Source organism: Cucumis sativus, chromosome 2 (genome assembly GCF_000004075.3).
Source record: "Cucumis sativus cultivar 9930 chromosome 2, Cucumber_9930_V3, whole genome shotgun sequence".
In the NCBI taxonomy this organism is placed as follows: Eukaryota; Viridiplantae; Streptophyta; class Magnoliopsida; order Cucurbitales; family Cucurbitaceae; genus Cucumis; species Cucumis sativus.
Genome location: NC_026656.2, coordinates 3681538 through 3702535, shown reverse-complemented (window position 1 = coordinate 3702535; position 20998 = coordinate 3681538). Strand labels below are relative to the sequence as shown.

Genomic DNA, 20998 nt, shown 5'->3' with positions numbered 1-20998 from the left:
AATTACCGAAAATGCGAAAATAAAATTAGGACTATTTTTAAATATAACAAAAATGAACCAAAAAATATATAAAATATCACAATATTTCTATAATAAAAATCTATGCCTATTTACATCGTAATACACATACGTAGAAATCTATCTTAATCTCTCGTAAATAGATTGTGATATTTGACTATATTTTCATTTAAAATTATGGTAATACAAAAAAAGAGTTAGAAGAATAATAGGAAAAAAAAAAATAAAAAAATATTGTAAATTGAAAATTTAAAGTTTAGAAAAGCAATTTGTCAAGGGAAGGGAACTTCACTCTCTCCTTTGGTACTCAAACCTCAAATTCTTTAACCGGCGGCCGGCCGCGCCCAAAGCATCGGTACGCCGACGAAGACTTGTGGTCATCGCCTCAACAATTCATCTGTGTTTTTTCTCGCCCCCATTTTCTTTCGGTATAATATAGCTTCTTTCTTATCTTTCTTTTTAGTTCAATTTCTCTGCCTTCGTGATTCATTATTGTTAAAGTCTCTTAGTGATTGTTAGTAATTTCTTGCAAATCGAAAAACTGAACCCAGAAATCATAATTGGAATCCATTTATACTTTATGTAAAGTAAAACATAAATCTTCTAATTTGAAGAACCCACGCTCAGAATATGAAATGTCACATTTAAGACAAGGACTTTTGTTGGCATTGGTAATTCTGTTAGAATCTTCCTTTGTAGAATCAAGTGTTGTTTCTTGCCTTTAGAACAATCTAGCAGTGGGAATTAGAATCGAATCATCTTTAGAATCTTGATTTAGTGAAGTGAAATGATAATTGATGAGTGTAAAGTTTTTTACCCTTCATTGTCCATAGTCTTTATGTTTTGATCGTACATTGTTTTTTATCGATGGTTTCATTTCGAATTGTGGTGTATGTTCATGGTAATTTCAGGATTAGCTCGTATTTTTTACAGAAAAAAAAGCCTCAAAAGTTCATTTGGCCTCTAAAATTGTTTATACCCTAATTCTAAGGATCTCGTGATTATCATTTCTGTTGATATTACAAGGTCGTGATTAACGTTTGGAACATTGACTCAACTATTTTGGATTGGGTTTGCATTCATTTTATTGTTCCAATGACTGAATTCTGGACAAGAAACGATTGTTCTAAGCTTAGTTTATGAAATTGCCAATTTTTTATCTGGTCCAGGAAATTAGCAGATGGCACTTAGACGATTGTTAGGCTTTTCAGATGGTGAGATCATGAGATCAGATGCTAAGCCTTGTTCACAGTTGATGAAACAGACTGCTGGGTTATGTTCTGTTGAAGGAGCACTTGGGTTCTGGATTCTTTGTAGATTACATTATGGTCTGTCAAGTATTCTTCTCAGCTCATTTGGTTTGATGTGCATTATCAAGTTTCGTGTCTTTCCTTTTTCCTGATCAACTTCTAGTGAACTCAAATGGCACTTTAATCGTCAATTGTTTTCTAATTGATTCTACTATATTTACTTACTCCATTTGAATAGAAACCACAATGTTCTAGAATTGTCTTTAGATGTACATGGATTCAGTTGAAGCAGTTTTTTTGGACCAATGTGAAAATCGAGGTTGGTTAGGTTAGCTACCCAAAAGAGCAGAATAGGGTCTCCAACCCCTCCACTAAATTTTGGTTTGGGTTCAAAAGAACAGTTGAGGCCCAAGAGTGAGAGTTGAGGGAAAAAAATGGAATCAAGATTAGGATTGTGAAGACTGAAAAAGAAAGGTAGTCGAATAAAGGGGAGATGAGAGATTGATATAATTAAGCGGGGACGAGATATGAACGCCACACGAAGATGGAGAGGTTGAGATGGAGATTCTATGAATGAGACGAGAGGAGATGATAGAGAGATAGAAATAAGTTGTGTATGATTCAAGATGGAGAGAGATGGGGGAGACGTGAGAAGGAATTGAGAAGTAGACAGGAGTTTGAGATGAAGAGAAACAACATGAATGAACCCTAGAAATTCCTCAACCCAAAAACTGAACCAAATTTTCAATTCTCTAAAAATCCAACCCAATGCAAACCCAAAGAAAATTCTAACTCAATCCAATCCAAACCCAAAAATAAAAAATCTAACCCACACTACTTTGGTTTGGGTAGCCGGGTTTGCTCGAGTTCTTGTTCTTGGGTCATTTGAACACCCTATATTGTGGAGTTTTGTTAAGTATCATGACTAAGTTTACCAAGTATGAGTATCTCTGGAAGAACTTTTGAAACAGAAGTTTTTTTTAAAAAAGTCTTTAATTACAACCGCAGAAAAAAAGTGCTTAATTATGGAAAACATCTGTGTTTGGTTCTGCTTTCTTAATTGTACTTTTAGATTCTTTCTCATCAAGCACTTGGTTGAATGGGTCAAATGCACTTTATTAGTGTTTCTCAGGAAACATTTAAGTGTTCTGGACTTGGTTACTTTCAAACTCGTGCGAGTGATCTGTGCTTTTTATCTGTGCTAGAAGCACTCCCATACAGCATATGCATGATAGTTTGCTGACGTTTCTCACCTAACCTTTCATTCATGGCTTTTTGGCTGCAGTACTAGGAAATTGAAACATTTTTTCATGTTCTTTGAAAATAGAAAACAATTGCGACTTTGTTTAAATCAAAACCAATATTTATCCACCCTTTCCATTTAAAGTGGATTGCCTGTCGTCCTAGGGGATTTTAATACTGTACTCTTAAGATGCACATACATCAAACCACTTTTTTTCGCATATAAATGCATTAACCTGTCGACTTTAAATTTCAGCGATGTCCATGCCAAAGTTCTAAACTCTTAAAAATGACATGGCACTATGTTTATATTCATATCCATATCCATGCTTCTTTACTCGTACTTAAGCTTGTGCGATGCTGGATTGTGTTGTGTGATAGGTCCAAGAATTACAGTACGTAGGAGTCTTCGTTGGGCAGCTTGTGGAGCAGCATCGATGAGTGCAACCTCGGCTTTGCTTGTCCGATTGTTTAGTCCAGAATGTGAACCCCAGAATATAGCTGCTTATGACAATAGAAAGTTGTAAGGTAATTGACATTTATAGATTAATAATCTTATTGTATCATTAAAAAGTATTATTCAGATGTTTCCTTATTAGGAGCTAACTGATGTAATTAGTTTTGGTTAGTTTATGCTCTTGTTATTGTTATGTCTTGTTGACTCTTATCAAAGCCAAGATCCATGTTTAGATTGTATGTGTGGCTTCATGCCATAAAACTAAAAAGGAGCCTTAGGTCTACCTTTGTATTTTGTTTTTCTCAATAAAAGTTAGTTTATGAGTAGAAAAAAAGCTTTTAGTCATGTAACAAAGACCAAATTTTCTAATTTTATTGAATTGGATTGGTGAATATTATGTTAACTTTTTTGCTCTCTTTATGGACTCAGCGTTACTGATAAACAAATTTAGGTTGTCTTACTTGTTTCATCCCATGGTTTGGACGTTAGTGTATATTTGTTTGAGCTTATATTTAGATGTTTGTTTATGCCCAAAATGGTTCCAAATCCTTATTTTCTCCACTAATTTGGGTTTCAATAATTGATAGGAGCTTAAATGGAACAAATCTAACTACATAGATGAAAAAGAACGGAGTCTAAATGATAAGGACTAAAGTAGAAATTGAAAGACCTAATAATTAGGAAGCTATTTATACATGAGTAAGATGTCACTGAAATATCTCATGAGTTGAGTGGAGAAAGAGAGGAAGATGATATGGAAACCATATAATATATATTGCTTTTTAGGGGCAGCTCTGGAATTATTGTTAAAGCAACTTCAATTCCATTTGTTGATTAGACATTCTTTTTTGTAATGTTATAAACAACATATATCTTTTTCCAATCTATACATTACTTAGGTACATATCAAATATTCCTTTTATTTATGCAAATATAAATCATGGACCCACCCTCTCAACTGTTACAGTGAAGTTGTCCATTGCCTTTCATTAATCAATCTTGATATATACGCAAATTATACACATTCGGACCGATAAACTCATAGGATGTAACTAAAAAAAGAACGAACTTAGACTTAAATTGTTTCTATTTGACACATCTAACCGTGATTGTTAAAATAAAAATTTAAACCAGATGGATACTAAGTTAATGAAATTTCGCTATCAACTTTAACATGTTTCATTATATCATTTAAATTCCGATTTTGACTTATAAAAGTTCTTTCTCGTAGACACGTTTATATTATCGTTATAATAACATGTTGATTAAGCAAAATATAAGATAAGGATGGATGAAAAAGAAAATATATTGTCTTTTACTTAGCACAACCAATGTACAACTTTAAATCGCATAGTTGTCATCTATTTGATATGATTCCCACATTTATTCTTCTCAATCTCATCTCCTTCAATCGAAACGATCCTAAAGTGATTTTGAATTTGTTCACGTTATCAATGTGCCGATATAGTAATATGAAACCAAACAATTGATCAATGAAATTAATGAAGAAAAATGTATTATGTTTGAAAAATCACAATATTTGTCTTATCTTCTTTTTATTTTCTACGTTCATTTATCTTACTCATCAAACTTACAGTGACGATACACTCATAGATTTGAAGAAGAATTTATACAAAACCAACATCCAATGTAAAAAGTTTACATATGATGCTCTTATACTAACTACAAAACATGTCGCATATGTAGTATCTCAAGAACAAGAAGCTCAACTTTATACCGTTTAGATTATATAATTGAAACTTGAACCACGTTTATTTCACTACATAAAATTTAAGTCAACACAAACACAAAATATCTGATGAATTTAGTTTATTAGATTGAAGATTATAGTATCCAATTTTAAATTTCTAACTAACAACTACTGTATGGAAAGAAAAATGATTGAAAAAAGATGGTAGAGAAGGAGGAAACCTAATGGAAAGTGTAAAAGGAGATGAAAGCACCAAATTTTTATGTTGTTTGTGGGTGGGGATGACATAAAAGGACGAAGGGAAAACAAAGCCACTTGAAATAGTTTTCTCTGTTAATGGTGGAAGCCAAAATTTTCTCCCTTTGTTCATAGCACTGTGCAACCCCACTTGTCTATGCTCTCATTATTTTTCTCTTCATTCGTTCGCCTTGACGTTTTCCCCTCTTCCGTATTCTCCTCCCTCGAACAAAACCTCCCTTCTTATCGCATTTCTTCGACCCATTTCCCCATTTTCTCCTTCTCCCTCGTCACTTTCCTCATTTTCTATCAATTTCAGCTTCACCCATCACTCTTAACCCTAAATTCTGCTTACCCATCTCCCTCCAATGGCTTCTCACTGTGAAAAAAACCACCTTCCCCCCGATTCTACCCCTCATCTTAACGGTGACGCCAATACCCACTTGCCCAAAAGGCCTAAAATTGCCCCCACTTTCATTTCTGACTCAGAAATTCAATCCGAGTTTGCCCATCATGACCCTTCTGTTGCTCGGATCAACAACGGGAGCTTTGGCTGCTGCCCTTCTTCTGTCATCTCTGCTCAACAACAATGGCAGCTTAAGTTCCTTCGCCAGCCTGATTGGTTCTACTTCAACGGGCTCAAAAAGGGGATTCTTGAATCGAGAACCATCATTAAGGATCTCATCAATGCCGAGCATATTGATGAAGTTTCTATTGTTGATAACGCTACCACTGCAGCTGCTATAGTTTTGCAGAAAATCGCTAGGGATTTTTCTGAGGGGAGATTTGAGAAGGGTGATGCGGCGGTTATGCTTCACTATGCGTATGGTGCTGTGAAGAAGTCAATAGAGGCATATGTTTCTCGAGCTGGTGGGCATGTAATTGAGGTTCAATTGCCTTTTCCTGTTAAGTCTAATGATGAAATTATATTTGAATTTCGTAAGGCTTTGGAGAGAGGAAAGGCTAATGGTAGGAAGGTTCGTCTGGCTGTGATTGATCATATTACATCCATGCCTTGTGTGGTTATACCGGTTAAGGAGTTAGTTAAGATTTGTAGGGAAGAGGGTGTTGACCAAATTTTTGTTGATGCTGCTCACGCTATTGGGTGTACTGATATTGATATGCAAGAGATTGATGCTGATTATTACACAAGTAATTTGCATAAGTGGTTCTTTTGTCCACCTTCAATTGCTTTCTTGTATTCCAGGAGGTCCCCAAATCATTCTGATTTGCATCATCCTGTTGTTTCTCATGAGTATGGTAATGGGTTGGCCATAGAAAGTGCTTGGATTGGAACCAGGGATTATAGTTCTCAGTTGGTGGTTCCTTCAGTTTTGAAATTTGTTAATAGGTTTGAAGATGGGATTAAGGGAATAAAAAAGAGGAATCATGAGGCTGTTATTAAGATGGGAGAGATGTTGGCAGAATCATGGAAGACTCATCTTGGCTGCCCGCCAAATATGTGTGCAAGTATGGTCATGGTGGGGTTGCCTTCATGCTTGGGCATCTCAAGTGAATCTGATACTCTGAAGTTGAGAACACATTTACGGGAAGAGTTTAGAGTTGAAGTCCCAATATATTACCGTGCTCCGAAAAAGGGGGAAACTGCCCCTATTACCGGGTATGCACGAATTTCTCATCAAGTGTACAACAAATTTGAAGATTATGTTAAGTTTAAAGATGCAATCAACGAACTTGTGCAAACTGGCTTCACCTGCACTCAACTCTCCAAATGAGGACAGAGGAGGTATGATGTCTTTTGCTTTCATGAATATAGTCCTAAATCTTTTATTGATTTACATCAAGTTTTTAGATTCTTCATGACATTCTGAGATCTTATATGACCCACCTGTGGTTAGAATGAGAATCCAACAGGTTGGTATACAATAATTGGGGGAGCAAGTTCTCATAGTCCTAATATTTAATTAAATTACATGTGAAATCTAAAAAAAATTACTTCACGTGGGTAAGTATCTATTTTTCTCCCTCTCGTGTAGTTGTGTTGATTAGTGTTTGAAATAAGGAAGCCCTTTTCTTGACTTGGCCTACGTGCTTTATACCTACCTTTTTAAAGAACTCGATTTCAATCTTAATGATAAAATGATGGTTGCAATTTTTGTTCAGATGTATTTTCTCTAAGGAATTAGTTAGTTGTCTAGTGACAAGTAACCTAGCAGCAGCATTTATCCAATTTCTTTAACATGCCTTTGAGTTTTTCACAGCCAGAACAGTAAACTTTAGGGGAAGAAATAAGGCCTGTGGTGGCATCAAAATGGACAGACTGCTATCTGGTATTAAAATATCAAAGCAACATAATCCACAATTTGTTTTGGTGTTGAGACTTGAGAGTCCAATAAGCTCTTTTTATTTCATTCATTTATGAAATTATTGCTCTTCTAGAAAAAAAAACGTAGTTATAATTTGTCTACATCACAAATTGATCTATGGGAGTTCCTTCCTTTCTTTTCGAACCTTATTCTGTAGCCCATTTTGCTATTTGTTTGTCCTCGTCTTTTTCCATGAATGTGTGAATACCACTTGTGGCTTAGCCTTAGGATATTCATATCAGCTGCTTGAATAGTTAAGAATGTAAGCTTAAAAAATATTACTTTCTTTTAATACAGATAGTAGCTTTATGATTCATATTTGCAAAATAGTTTTTAGAAGATACTTTTAAGAATATTGATTAGTTGACCTGTTAATCTGTTATGTTATGTTATATTAAGATTATTGTGTACTGACACAGACCCATGATTTTCGAAGGACAATTTTAGCTATTATAAAAACAAAGTACCTCTGAGGACATTGAGAATTAAAAAAAGGAACATTTTAAAATTAGTCAACCTAGCATGTTTTTGTTGACCTTTTGTTCTTAAAAACAAAAGGTGGTTTTAAAACACAACTTCAGACACAACCCATCATTTGCTCTGTCTTCGAAAAATAATTTTCCAAAGGGAACAGCTGGGTGCTTCCGATTTGCAGTTCATAAATGATGATAAATTAGTGCCCTTTTGAATGCATTCTCCTTACAAAAACATATGTCTAAGAACTATTTGTTAAGATACATGTCTTCTGGCTGAATAGAGGCTGGAAGGTTCTGGGAATAATCAGGTGTATCAATTTTTTCTAACGATGTTTCATTTAGTATCTTTCTATAAAAAACAGAAATAAAAAGTCATGTAGTATCTTTCTGAACAGTTACATTGAACAGCGTTGCATCTTTGCTTCAGCATTCGGGTTGGGAGTTGATGTTGTGATAAAGTTTCTTGCATTTTGTGGTTCTCCATCTGATAAAAACAATCAAACATGTAAGATGGTATATAAAATTACTCCTGTATAGGCTGTATTAGGTTGTTTCATCATATGTATGCTGTAACAAAATGCACAAACACATGTACATGTTTCAATTTGGCTATTTCTTTCTCCTGATCATATAATTCCAAGATACATTTGTTGAATATATCTTGGACATGAAAGTTGCCATTAACAAGTAATTCTTGATTTCTGCATATACAGCAAAGGCTTATGAAAGCGGCACGCGGTGGTTCTCTTCTGCTGCATAGCCATGGTTTCGGTACCATGGGCACACCCCCAAAACACTTCAAAGGTGGATGCACCAAGCAGAAATAATGTCATTATCTTTTTAATGACTTGAAATGAAAGTCCTTGAGGACAGCTTAACTTGTGTATCAGGCTTCTTGATCAGAATAGTACTTGTACATATTCGAATCTCATGTTTTCGACTCTTATTTAACTATCAAATGAAGTACTGTTTTCGTCATCCGAGTAAGGGTCATGTAATGACAGACCAGACTGGACTGTAACTTTAGTAGTTGTCAAGCTCTTGAGTTTTCGTGCAGCAAGTGCTTTTGTATTCTCCATTACTACAAATGACTGATGATTTTGATGAGTTGCAGTTTCCTACGATCTAATTCCCTTGCATTTCCATCTGATGTTGGTGATGTGACATTCTTTAGTTATTGATGAGATTAGTTCAATGCTTTTTGTTCAGAGGGTAAATTTAACTGTGTTTTTAGGGAACAATGATTTGTGAGACTTATGAAAGAAGGTTTCATCCACTGTGGTTATATATTTTCTTCTCATAATGTACTGAAAAATCTGATTTGTCAGCTTACAATGAAGACCGAACTAATTGTAACATTATCAGAAACGGATTTTGTATTTTCTACTAGGTGACGTAATTTTCAAATGCAATCATATTAATTATTCTACTATAAATTTGGTCGTTAGTCCAAATATACTTTATTAAATAAAGGAAGATGCATAGAAACATTAAGGAACAATATAAGTAATGTAATGTAATGTCCAAATTTTGGCACACACGATGAATGACTTTTGCTTTTAGTTATTCAATCACGAGCAATAAATATTTTGAGTTTTGTTACATTTATGTAAATTACTCTTGTTACTAATTTAGAGATAGTTGCATTAGATTCAAAATTTGCAAATATATAAAAAAATTTTAAAATCTATCAATTATATACGATATATCACTAATACACCAGAGTCTATGATATAAGTCTATGACACGTAGATTTTGGTATATTAAAATGTTGTTGTGTGGTTAATTATTATTATCGATAATTGAAGGTTTGAGCAATAAGATCGGAAAGAGTTTTGGTTTGGAAATTTTGGCGGGCTTTGGGTCACTCGAATCAAAGTCACGAACCACACAAATCTCAGGTTCGGAGTAGTCAACTTTTACCGAACCCGAGGGTGGGAAGTTTCCCCCAGTTGCTTTGCTGTCGGCCTCTTCGATTGAAACCCCAATACTGACAAAAAGCAAAATTCAAATCCTTCCAAATTCAAAAATAACCCAATTAATCTAAATCAAATCCAATGGCTTCCTAAATTCACTCCTTCACTCTCCGTAAAGCTAAACAAAAATCATCGAAATATTCCACTGATTCGTTACCCTAATCCTTAATCCTTCTTCACCAAGTGTTAACCCAGAACAACAACAATCCACCACTTGGCTACTCTACTGTTACTTCTTCTTCTTCTTCTTCTTCAACTACACAAGGGTGGGCCATTTTGATTTTACGATTCCAACTCTTGGGATTTCTCATTTCAACTTCAAAAATGGTGATTTCATTTTCTCTCTAACTCATATCTTCATCTCTGATTATGGGTTTGTTTTATTAGAAGAATATTCATTGTGGGGTTGTGGGTTTTCATATTCTCTTTATGTTTGACTGAACTTTCCTGAGAAATTTATGGGTTTGTCTATTGGGTTGTAGTTAAATATGGGTTTTGAAGCTCTGTTGAAAATTTTGAGTGAATTCTTTCTTTTAATCATTTATTTCTTTATTCACTTATAGAAAATTTTATTTCCTTTGTCCATACTTTTTATTTAATGCACGCAACTACCCTCTTCCACATGCAGATGCATCGCTTTAGGTTTCACACTGCAACCCCGTGAGACCACTTATTGCGGGTCTCTGAGTTGAACTGCATAATTTCTTTGATGAACTTGCTTAGATATATCTTGAGAGGCAAATTTCCTTGCGTCGTTCGATCCAAATCTTGTTCTCTCGATGTCTGTTCAAGAGAAATTTTCTTCGTTGCCATCATCAAGTTCTGCTCGAGAGGTTGATCCATTGTTGAAGGATTTGAATGAGAGGAAGCAGAGCTTCAGGCGAAATGTTGTGTCGTTGGCGGCAGAGTTGAAGGAGGCTAGAAGCCGTCTTTCGTCTCAAGAACAATCGTTTGCTAAAGAGACTCAAACAAGGCAGGCATGTGATATTTTTGGATGTTTTCGGATTCTGAGGCATCTGGCTTTTTGTATCGTATTGTTTATAATTCATGCTTTTGACTCAATAAAATCGCTTTTTAGGTGTTTTTCCCTTGTGGGGGTTTTTTGTTGGGAGTTGGAGTTGGAGTTTGAGTGATTTTTTTTTGAGCTGTTTTTGCAGGAAGCAGAGACTAAGGCTAATATTATGGAACAAGAAATTGGGAGATTACATGCGGAATTGGAAGAAAGGGACGGACAACTCAAGGCTTCTGCAACTACTGCCACCAAGGTTTCATTCCCAACTCTGTTTCTTACAAAAAAAAAATTATTTTTCTTCCTTCTGGTGGGATTTAGGTTTGAATGATTAAACTTGGGCTGGTCCTTTGAAGTTGTATTGGTTTTTTAATAATTGCTTTAGGTTATCATACACTACTCGTGATTGCTTTACTTTTCTCTAACTGGTCAGATTGTGGTTATAAAGTTCCCAAAAAGCTATTCTTCTAAGTCTCATCTCCCTGGAGGCCTTTTTCTTTGCCATCTCTGTTTTCCTTCTTTCTCTTTTGATGGGAGGAAAATTGGAAAAGTACTATATTGTTACTTTATTATTATTATTTCCTTTCCCTCCTATTACTTGAATTCAAATAATTGCTTGATTTGAATATGCAGTAGGTTAGTTCGAGGGAAAATGAAGGCAAAACTTAAATGAATCGGAATGGAGAGATTGTCAATTTATTTTTGAAAGAAAGGAGTTCTATCATATCGGACAGCACATTTAAATTGAGTAGGATTTAGGAAAGGATTAATTAATTATCAATCCCTAATTTCTTAGAACCATCTTACGGCTTACCCTGTAACAGATGAGTTTTTTTTTTTTCTTTTTTTGGCTGAATTGAGACAAATTTGTTGTTGTTCAGTTTTCTTTTTCTGGGATTTACATGTGCCAATTGGTTGTTGTAATGAGCTTTCCTTTCCATTTGTTAATGATTTCTTTTGATGTGCATAACATAGGCAATGGATGGGGTATAGATCCTTCATTTATTATTTCCTTCATGTGTGAAGAAGTAAATTGGGCTTTTACGAGTTCTCCAACGAGAGGGTTGCTATTGCTAGATTCTAAGCTATGCCTTTGGGCCCCCCCTCCTTTTAATGGATCTTTATGTTGCCAAATTAACTATTTATGTCAAGCTTAGATAAACAATATTTAATACTTTGGGATGTCAATTTCTTTCTATCCCTATCTGACAACCGTTGGACCGTTTTGTTCTTTTTTCATTTTTTATAAAGAGTGCAGAGTAAATCAAATTCCCTACTACTACTACTACTACTATTATTATTGTCATCTAAAAAGGTTTTTTTTTTTTCTTTTTTTAAGAAATGTAAGATAGACCTTAAACTGATATTTCTTTTTACAATCTGAAATTTGTATTAGTTGCTCTAAATGACGAGCATGTCTTATTTGTATCCTTCCTTGGTCATTAAATCTCTATCGTAGCTTTATGGATATATGGAAAAGGAATCTGATAAAAACCATTATTATGCACATATAGTGAGAGAAATATATTTATAATTGACTAACTCTTTGACCACTTGTAAGTTATACCTTATGTTACAGTCTAGTGTTGTAGACGGAATATTATCCCTTGGACATGGCTGTTTGGCTTTTTTCCGGTACCTTGCAATCTAAAGAGTACAGATATTGTTATGAGATTAGTAAAGGTTTCATTTTCATGTTATAAAGATATTTTGATCTTGTTAAATTTGGAAATTGATAGTAATGACTTATTGCTGCCTTTGTTATTGTCTGGGTAAAAGCAGATATGTGTTTCGTGCTACCAGAATTAGATTTTTATAAGCAACCAAACGATGCCTTTTCTTGAGGGTTTTGGTTTATGGTTTCTTCCTTAGTTTTGTTGCAATGATTAAACAGATCCTCAATTATCTTCATAAGAGTTTTTTCATGCATTATAACCCAGCACTACGAGTGTAGTTTCTTAGAGTTGGCCTAATATCTGTCATTGTGATATCTGTATTTGTTGTTCAATGCAGTATCTCCATGAGTTGGATGGATTAAGATTACAGCTTGTCGCCACTCAAGCGACTGCTGATGCGAGTGCTGCATCAGCTCAATCTGCACAGAACCAGTGTTTGGTGCTTTTGAAGGAATTAGACGAAAAGAACACTTCTATAAAAGAGTACGAAGATCGAGTAAAAAGGTTAGGAGAACAACTAGACAATCTACAGAAAGATCTCCAGGCAAGGGAATCTTCTCAGAAGCAACTGAAGGATGAAGTGATGAGAGTTGAGCATGATATTTTGGAAGCTCTAGCCAAATCTGGTGTGAGCAAGGATTGTGAATTGAGGAAAATATTAGATGAAGTTTCCCCCAGAAATTTGGAGAAGATCAATAAGTTGTTGATTGCCAAAGATGAAGAGATAGCGAAACTCAAAAATGAAATCAAGATGATGTCTGCTCACTGGAAGCTTAAAACCAAGGAGTTGGAATCACAAGTATGCAAACTTATTTGGCTATACTGTTACTTCCTTGTATCATTTTTCGTATTCATTTACACATTTTCATTTTCTTATCAACAGTTGGAGAAACAACGACGAGCCGACCAAGAGTTGAAAAAGAGGGTGTTAAAGCTGGAATTCTGTCTGCAAGAAGCTCGCACTCAGACGCGGAAACTTCAAAGAGTAAACACTAAACCTTGTTTAGAATTTGATGTTTTATTAGCTGTAGTGTAGAAAAGACTTGCATTGAACATAAATTAGTTGATAAAACATTCTTGGGATTCAATGAATTAGATCAACTTGCTCTACAATAAGAGAGGAAGGTGGGCTTTCTTTTTGGACCCACCTGCCTTTCATGGCCCATACAATAAAACCAATGGCTTCCTCACCCTCTTCCAAAGATAATGTTTAAGTTTCTATTATTGAAGTAGGCCTCAGATGAAACTGAACTGCATTTGGTTCATAACAGATCGGAGAGCGACGAGAGAAAGCCATAAAGGAACTGAGAGATCAGTTGGCAGGAAAACAAGGTGGAGCCTGTTCTGCTGCAGATGCCGAAAAGCATAACTTTTGGGAAACCTCAGGGTTCAAGGTCGTGGTTTCGATGTCGATGTTGGTATTGGTAGTATTTTCTAAGCGATAAAGTAAATCATTAGAATGTATAGTAGTAGCATGGCTAGAAGTCATTTTAGAGGGCCTTACTACAGTATAGGAAGTAGAATGTAGAGGAGAATTTCGCCCTTATTCTCCCTTTTTAGCTCTTGGAAAATGTAGAAGAAAGACCACTAAAAAAATCTTTATGCTAACATGTTAAAGATTTATAGTGACAGTGGTATTTTCTAAAATCACAGGAAGTGATTCTGTATTTATATGTAGAGGATGGTACCTTTTGATGAATGGTGCTTCATCTAATTTTGTTTTAGAAGTAAAACCTCATTAACATCCATCACATTTAACATTTAGAAAGTTCATATAAACAGTCCATAGCTTGTTTAGAAAACAAAAGGAAAAAAAGAACAGCCTATAGCTTAGAAGGGAATTTTGGATGATTTGTGGCTCATTTTACTTTAAAAACTTTTTTTTTTCACAACCGTCAAATTCAAAATTAGTTAGATTCAAAATTAGCATTCTCGAAATCTATCGAGAATAGATTATATCATTTATAGGAGTCTATCAATTAGAGAGTTCTATTAATGGGAAGCTATCAATGGTTTGATAGATTCAATATTGTTACACTTAATAATCCGTCCATACGTTTTGGCCGACAAGGCGAGATTGAAATACCAGCCACAAAAAACCATTTCTTTCTTCCTTTTCACAATGCCTTTGTTTGCTTCATCCTTCAACATCAATTTTACAATTCATCAGCTACTTGACTTTCCCAACCACCATTCCCAACCTACATTCAATTAGTTCAATTTTTTTTCAATCAGGTTGAATAATTAAATAAGGCCCAAAGGCAAGTACATAAAAATAATAATTGCAAGAACTAATGTATTAAGTACTAGGTGAGCTCAAGGTTGAGCTAGGAGTGAGGCTTGATGCTATCAAGTAAGTTATTGCATGATAAGCCTTAATTTAAGTGGATCATAAATTAGCTATATGAGATCTAATGGATTGTAATTCAGCTAGGTAAGACTATGTACTACCAAAGAATTATTATGGTGTGACTAGGTAAGGATTAGAAGATAGTATACATGATTTTACCAGGTACGATCACTAAGTGCATAGCCCAAACTTGAAATAGTGTTCGACTATGTTATCTATCTTACAGGCTAGCAACTCATTATGGCCACACATAGAATTGTAGTTGTTTTAGATCGACGACAACCATGCCAACTTCAAGCTATTATTCCTTCTGTTTCTTCCACTTCACTAGTTTTGTTGTCTTCAAGAAATTTCCTTTTTGTGTGAATCAGTAGTGTTTTCCATGTCATCGTTCATTCTTACTACAACAACAATCACATAAGCCACATTTAGTATATTTTGTCAACGAAATTCCTTGTCTAACAGAAGGTTAAAGAGCGTTGGAGAATTTCATTCCTTTGAGGCTTTAAATGTATTTGATCAAAATATATTTAGTTGATCATACCACACCGATGCCTATTATTTCGTGCTTTGTAAGTTATCTTCTATCACAATATCCATCACTACATCTCACGTTCGACTAAGCTGACATGAACTCAATCAACTAGCTAGTTGTTCATCTAAAACCATGCCACAACATGATCATATTGAACTCCAAACCACCCCTTTCTTTACTACCTAAATTAATGCATTCTCCAAAATTATAACCATATATTACATTATTGAGACATCATTTCAATCAATAACTCTTTCCAAGCATACATATATAATCGATGTTATAACACTAAAAAGTCTAGTCAATGTTGCTGCATCAATTTGAACGTAACAGTACAAACCTTTATCTGGTTGTAAACCTTCACCAACTTGCATTATTATAGAACATAACCACAACCAAAAGAATCCTCATTGAAATCATTTGGTGGAAGCAATAATAACCAAATTCAATGTCCCTTTCAAATGGTTGCATGAATAATATATATGAATGATTTAAATTGAAAAATAAGGCATTTCATTGAGGACACAATTAGACATCTACCAACCATATCTGTTGGTTGATTTTAAGTATTAACCACTAACACTTCTGGATTAGCAAATAGCACCACCTAATTAAAGCTTTACTATTCATTAATTAGTTCATTCAAATCCAAATTTCCATTTTTAATCAAATAATTATTCAACTTAATTTCCCTTTTTCTTTCATTTGTAATAAGTATTATTGTATTCATACCACTTATTATTTTCTTAAATTTCTTCGTTGTATTGACCCAAATGAATAATGATAAATAAATTGAACACAATGGATATAACGGCATTCCATGCAAATCGACACACGTACTGAGGTTTAGAATGTCACGTTGCGTGGAGATTTTCGATATCTTAATTTTATGAAAATATTGAAGTGTTAGATAGATACTTCAAACAAAAAAATATAAAAATAAAAAATAAATAAAATTCGTAAATAAATAAAGAAACAAGTTTTCGTGTTTTTTTTATTTAATATCATAGTAACGCTACAAATGCCCTTATTTGAAGGTTTCATGCGATGACATTGAAAATGTGTTATTATAACGGACAGTTAAAGTTTATCTAAATTAAAATACAATTTAGTTTAAGTTTTCGACATTTACTTAAGAAACCAACCATATAGTAGGATACGACTTCTTAAGTATTTAAAAACTTTATTTTCACTTGAAAAAAATCCATTTTTAAACATTTAATGACATTCCATGTAGATCATATCCTTTATTCTTAACGTGTATCTATTTGACGATCATACGACTCTCAAATGAGAGAGAGTACTAAACATATATTATTGTGTAGTCAAGATTTTGTAGTAGTGAAAGTGAGATGATTAAGTAGCAAAATTAGCCTTTCAATTCAATGTAGATTATCAATGGATTTGCTTTTTTATGGTCCATAAAATCATTATTGTTACTTCTTTTACAAAGTTAATGGATTTAATTAAGGAAAAAATAAAAGTCAAAAGTGAGATAGTTAATTATCATTCTAAAGTATGTACACTTGTGAACAAATTAAGTAGCATATAGCTAGCGACATTTAGCTTAATCGTAACTATATCATGATCTTCTCTTCTTTAGAGGTCGCAGGTTCGATCTTTCATCAACAAATTGTTGTACTAAAAAGAAAAGAATAAAATCTTAGTTAAAGTGAGTTTAGTTCAACGGTAATTGATATAATTTTCATCTAGAGATCGGAGATTCAATGTTGTTGCTCTGTACTTAAAAAAGTAGATTTGTAGCTTTAATAGATTAATCATTTCTTTCAAAATGAATGGGCTGATGAGAAGTCATTATCACTTCAATCAAAATGAATCCCATGAAGAATTTAGCCAACATTTTCTTCTTGCACCTTCTTCTTGATTCTTTTTTTTATTCTTCAAATGCCTTAAAAAATTTAAATTATGATGAAAATTTCTTCACACTTTCTACTTCTTCTTAGAGCTATTTCTAAGTGTTGTTGATCTCTGCTGCAATATTCAGTGATGTCTTCTTCACAAATTCATTTTGTGGTTCATACAAACCATGATTGCTTCTATGGCTTTAGCAGATTCTTGGCTGTGGCAAAGGGTTTTCACATGTTGGCCTTGTAATAAACAACTACAACAAGCTCGCCAAGTAAGTGGATAAATCAACTTGTTGATTCTTTAGAGAGGAAAAAAAAAAACTTCTTTTTATCTTGTTTCTTTCATTAGTAAAAAATTCATACGATCGATGAGTCGAGGACGAGAATATAAAATTTGACCTGATAATGCTTTATATGTACTTTATATATGCTTTTTGACTTACAACAAAATTAATTAAGCTAGTTGACTCTGCGTCTCCTTCTTCGTTCTATCCCTAGTTGTCACCTATTAAAATTTTGGCTAAATTATATACAAAATTATTTATATTCTTTCGAAAGTGTAGTATTACACTTCGTTTCAAAACAATAATCCTTAAAATCTTTAGAAATCCATACAAATTTTGAGGCATGAAATAGTGCGGCGATACAAACTCATTGTCATACCATTTTAGGATCTGGTTTTTAAAAACTAAGAAATTTCTACTCTGCGATAATTTTGAAACGTTTATGAAAAGTTAAAGATAATATTGCAACTTTTGAAAGTGTATAGAAATATGGTTGAAAAAAAAACACAAAATTAAGAGATTTTTGTAATTTGATCTAAATTTTTTTGATTTAATCATGAGGATGTGAGTGATTGAATATATTTCAAACAAAACAAAAAGGACTAAGGAATTATTTCTCCACATTTGACAGGAATACAGAAGAAAACAAAGGCATGGCCACCAATGATCTAAACAAAGAGCTCTCAAAGAAAACAAACATATTTGGTCTAAAAGTATGGGAAGTCATTGGAATTGGAGTTGGCCTTTTCATAATCTCAATCCTCTGTATTCTCTCACTTTGTTTAACCTCATTCAACAAGAAATCAAAAAAATCATCACCACCCAAATTTCCTCTTACTCAAATCCCATCTCATTCAAAGGACATAAAGGCAATTCATATAACAACTACTGATCACAAAAAGCCAACGACAACCCAAATGGGAAAGTTTGAAAGCCATAATAATGATTACAGTGGTGAATCAGGAGGATCATTGTTTTATCCATTGAGTTATGGCTATGGATCACAATCAGGAGATGAAGGCAGCTCAGGAACTGTCACGACAACAACAATGTACCGACGTTCAACGTCGCCTACGACAACAACAATGACGGCTCCTTCGCCGTTGTTGGGCATGCCGGAGATGTCGCAGTTGGGATGGGGGTATTGGTTTACTTTGAGAGAGCTGGATTTGGCAACTAATTTGTTCTCAGAAGAGAATTTGATTGGAGAAGGAGGGTATGGAGTTGTGTTTAGAGGAAGATTGTTGAATGGGACACCAGTGGCAGTTAAGAAGATTTTTAATGGACAGTAAGTTGTTTTTAAAATAATGATCATAACGTGACGAACAGTAAATATGAGTATGCATAGTGTGATCATAGCACAAGTAATTTTTTGGAAAAATTTATAGTAGTATGATAGTACCTAACTTCATATTCTTGTTCATGATTTGACACTCAACAAATTATATTATATTAATAGAAAGTAAAATTTTGAAGTTGGGAGTTCTTAGAAATTTTCTTAATGATAACATGACAGGTAATAAGTAGCTGAAGTATGCATGATATTGTAGTACTAGTAACTCTTTTTTAAAAACTTCTATTGCTATGGCAATATCTACTACTCTTATTCATTTATTTTGTAGACTTCATCGATTTCTTACATATTTGGATATATTTACAAATTTTTAAAAAGTTATTATAAACTTAATTATTAGTTTTAAAAATCCTACTAACTGCAATACCATATGACAGTCAATGAGTTTTTCTCAACTTTTAAGGGTAAATAATTTGGCGTTTTCTTTTTCGTAGAGGCCAAGCAGAGAAAGAATTTAGAGCAGAAGTTGAGGCAATTGGGCATGTAAGACACAAGAATCTTGTTCGTCTTTTGGGATATTGCATTGAAGGGACTCATAGGTATCAAACACCTCTTAGATCTCTTACCTAACCATTAGTTCCATAAAAGGGGAAAAAAATCGGTTGGATTAACCTAAAAATAAATAGTTTTCAAGAGAGATTTGCGATTCGAAATAATTATAAACTGTACAATATTTTTATGCTTTTGTTTCACACTTTTTAGGATGTTGGTGTATGAGTACATAAACAATGGAAGCTTGGAGCTATGGCTACATGAAGGAATGGGGGAGAATACATATCTTACATGGGAGTCTAGAATGAAGATTATGTTGGGGACAGCCAAAGGGTTAGTAAAATCAAGTTGATCATGTTTAATTTGAAGTTTTTTTTTTTCTTTCTTCTTTTGGGTTTTGTTTTAAACAACCTATATGATTATTAATTATTTTTGTCATGTCACAAAAGAATTGCATACTTACATGAAGCCATTGAGCCAAAGGTGGTGCATAGAGACATAAAGGCCAGCAACATACTAATAGATGAAAATTTCAATGCTAAAGTATCAGATTTTGGGTTAGCAAAGTTGATGGATGCTAACAAAACTCATGTCACAACAAGAGTTATGGGCACATTTGGGTATAATTATTCTTCTTCTCTCTCTCTCTCTATATATATTATTCTCTTTTTGGATGATCCATATATTATATATAGTTTTATATTGTTGTTTGGTTCGGATCTATATATATACTATAGTTATGTGGCTCCTGAATATGCAAACACCGGGCTTTTGAATGAGAAGAGCGATGTGTATAGCTTTGGAGTTGTGCTGGTGGAAACAATCACAGGAAGAGATCCAGTGGACTATGGACGTCCACCCAAACAGGTAGGTTACGACATTGATATATATTTTGTTAAAAGTTTATGTAGGTAGTAAAATAAAATAAAGAGGGATTATTATTAATTTGTACAGGTGAACGTGGTGGATTGGTTAAAAATGATGATTGGAAGTAGGAGATGTGAAGAAGTGGTAGACCCAAAAATAATAGGGGTTGGAGGAAGGGCATCGACAAGAGGGTTGAAAAGAGTTCTATTGGTTGCATTGAGATGTGTTGATCCTGATTTTGACAAGAGACCAAAAATGGGCCAAGTTGCTAGAATGCTTGAATCTCAACATCATCATTCATTATAATTCTTCATCTTCTCATACACCTCCCTGCTACCACTTAACACTTTCTTTAATTTCATTTTACATCTCATCTTCTTTTATTATGTATAGAATATATATTGCTTTATAAAATATATATATTATTTGTGTGTGTTTTTTTAACTATTTGATTCTAAGATGATGGTGAATTGTGGTATAATTACACTTTACTTATCTTCTTCTATTCATAAGTTTTAAACATTAACAAAATTATCAGGTTTTACATCAATAAAAACATGATTAGTATGAGATTAACAAGCAGGTTGAGGCAGAGGCAACTTTCATTTTGCCAAAAAAATATACTGCTATTTTCCAAAATGAAACTTTATAAGAGAAAAAGATGAAAAATGTCTATTTGATTAGGTTTTTAGAAACAAAAAGTTAATAGATGGACAATTCCAAGAAACTACGAGATCTCGTAAAGCAGATGAGCAAGAGTGAAGATTTTAGCAGCAGCAGCAAGATCCGAAAGAGCATCAGCAGCCAGTCATTTTCCTTCTGAAAAATAAATGATCATTTGTGGGGTTACTGTATCGGCTGGGCAAGTA

General features: G+C 33.8%; 4 protein-coding genes across 8 annotated transcripts; all 4 read left to right on the top strand.

Annotated features, from left to right (window-relative positions):
• Positions 1-280: 280 nt before the first annotated feature.
• Positions 281-3370, top strand: LOC101221073. The gene is made up of 3 exons (XM_004144689.3): positions 281-446; positions 1188-1346; positions 2892-3370. The coding sequence occupies exons 2-3, from the start codon at positions 1199-1201 to the stop codon at positions 3035-3037; spliced, it is 294 nt and encodes a 97-aa protein (XP_004144737.1). The 5' UTR covers positions 281-446; positions 1188-1198; the 3' UTR covers positions 3038-3370.
• A 1583-nt stretch (positions 3371-4953) lies between these two features.
• Positions 4954-8861, top strand: LOC101221312 (probable L-cysteine desulfhydrase, chloroplastic). Of its 3 annotated transcripts, none has more exons than XR_968639.2 (3): positions 4954-6662; positions 8127-8223; positions 8432-8861. XR_968639.2 is itself a non-coding variant. In XM_004144690.3 (2 exons), the coding sequence occupies exon 1, from the start codon at positions 5284-5286 to the stop codon at positions 6649-6651; it is 1368 nt and encodes a 455-aa protein (XP_004144738.1). In that variant the 5' UTR covers positions 4964-5283; the 3' UTR covers positions 6652-6662; positions 8432-8861. The 3 variants fall into 3 exon arrangements, 1 of the variants encoding a protein (XP_004144738.1); XR_968640.2 differs by having other exon boundaries at positions 8114-8223; XM_004144690.3 differs by lacking the exon at positions 8127-8223 and having other exon boundaries at positions 4964-6662.
• Positions 8862-9736: 875 nt separating this feature from the next.
• On the top strand, positions 9737-14127 carry LOC101221548 (nuclear envelope-associated protein 2). 2 transcript variants are annotated; one of them, XM_011650581.2, is made up of 6 exons: positions 9744-10021; positions 10323-10671; positions 10852-10959; positions 12717-13178; positions 13263-13364; positions 13651-14127. In XM_011650581.2, exons 2-6 carry the CDS (start codon positions 10474-10476, stop codon positions 13822-13824), a joined length of 1044 nt encoding a protein of 347 aa, XP_011648883.1. In that variant the 5' UTR covers positions 9744-10021; positions 10323-10473; the 3' UTR covers positions 13825-14127. The 2 variants fall into 2 exon arrangements, with proteins under 2 accessions (XP_031737349.1, XP_011648883.1); XM_031881489.1 differs by having other exon boundaries at positions 9737-10021; positions 12717-13364.
• A 3001-nt stretch (positions 14128-17128) lies between these two features.
• Positions 17129-20549, top strand: LOC101217212 (probable receptor-like protein kinase At2g42960). Of its 2 annotated transcripts, none has more exons than XM_011650579.2 (7): positions 17129-17404; positions 18048-18704; positions 19205-19309; positions 19473-19595; positions 19712-19882; positions 20000-20129; positions 20217-20549. In XM_011650579.2, exons 2-7 carry the CDS (start codon positions 18070-18072, stop codon positions 20433-20435), a joined length of 1383 nt encoding a protein of 460 aa, XP_011648881.1. In that variant the 5' UTR covers positions 17129-17404; positions 18048-18069; the 3' UTR covers positions 20436-20549. The 2 variants fall into 2 exon arrangements, with proteins under 2 accessions (XP_011648881.1, XP_011648882.1); XM_011650580.2 differs by having other exon boundaries at positions 20046-20129; positions 20217-20336.
• The last annotated feature ends 449 nt before the right edge of the window (positions 20550-20998 follow it).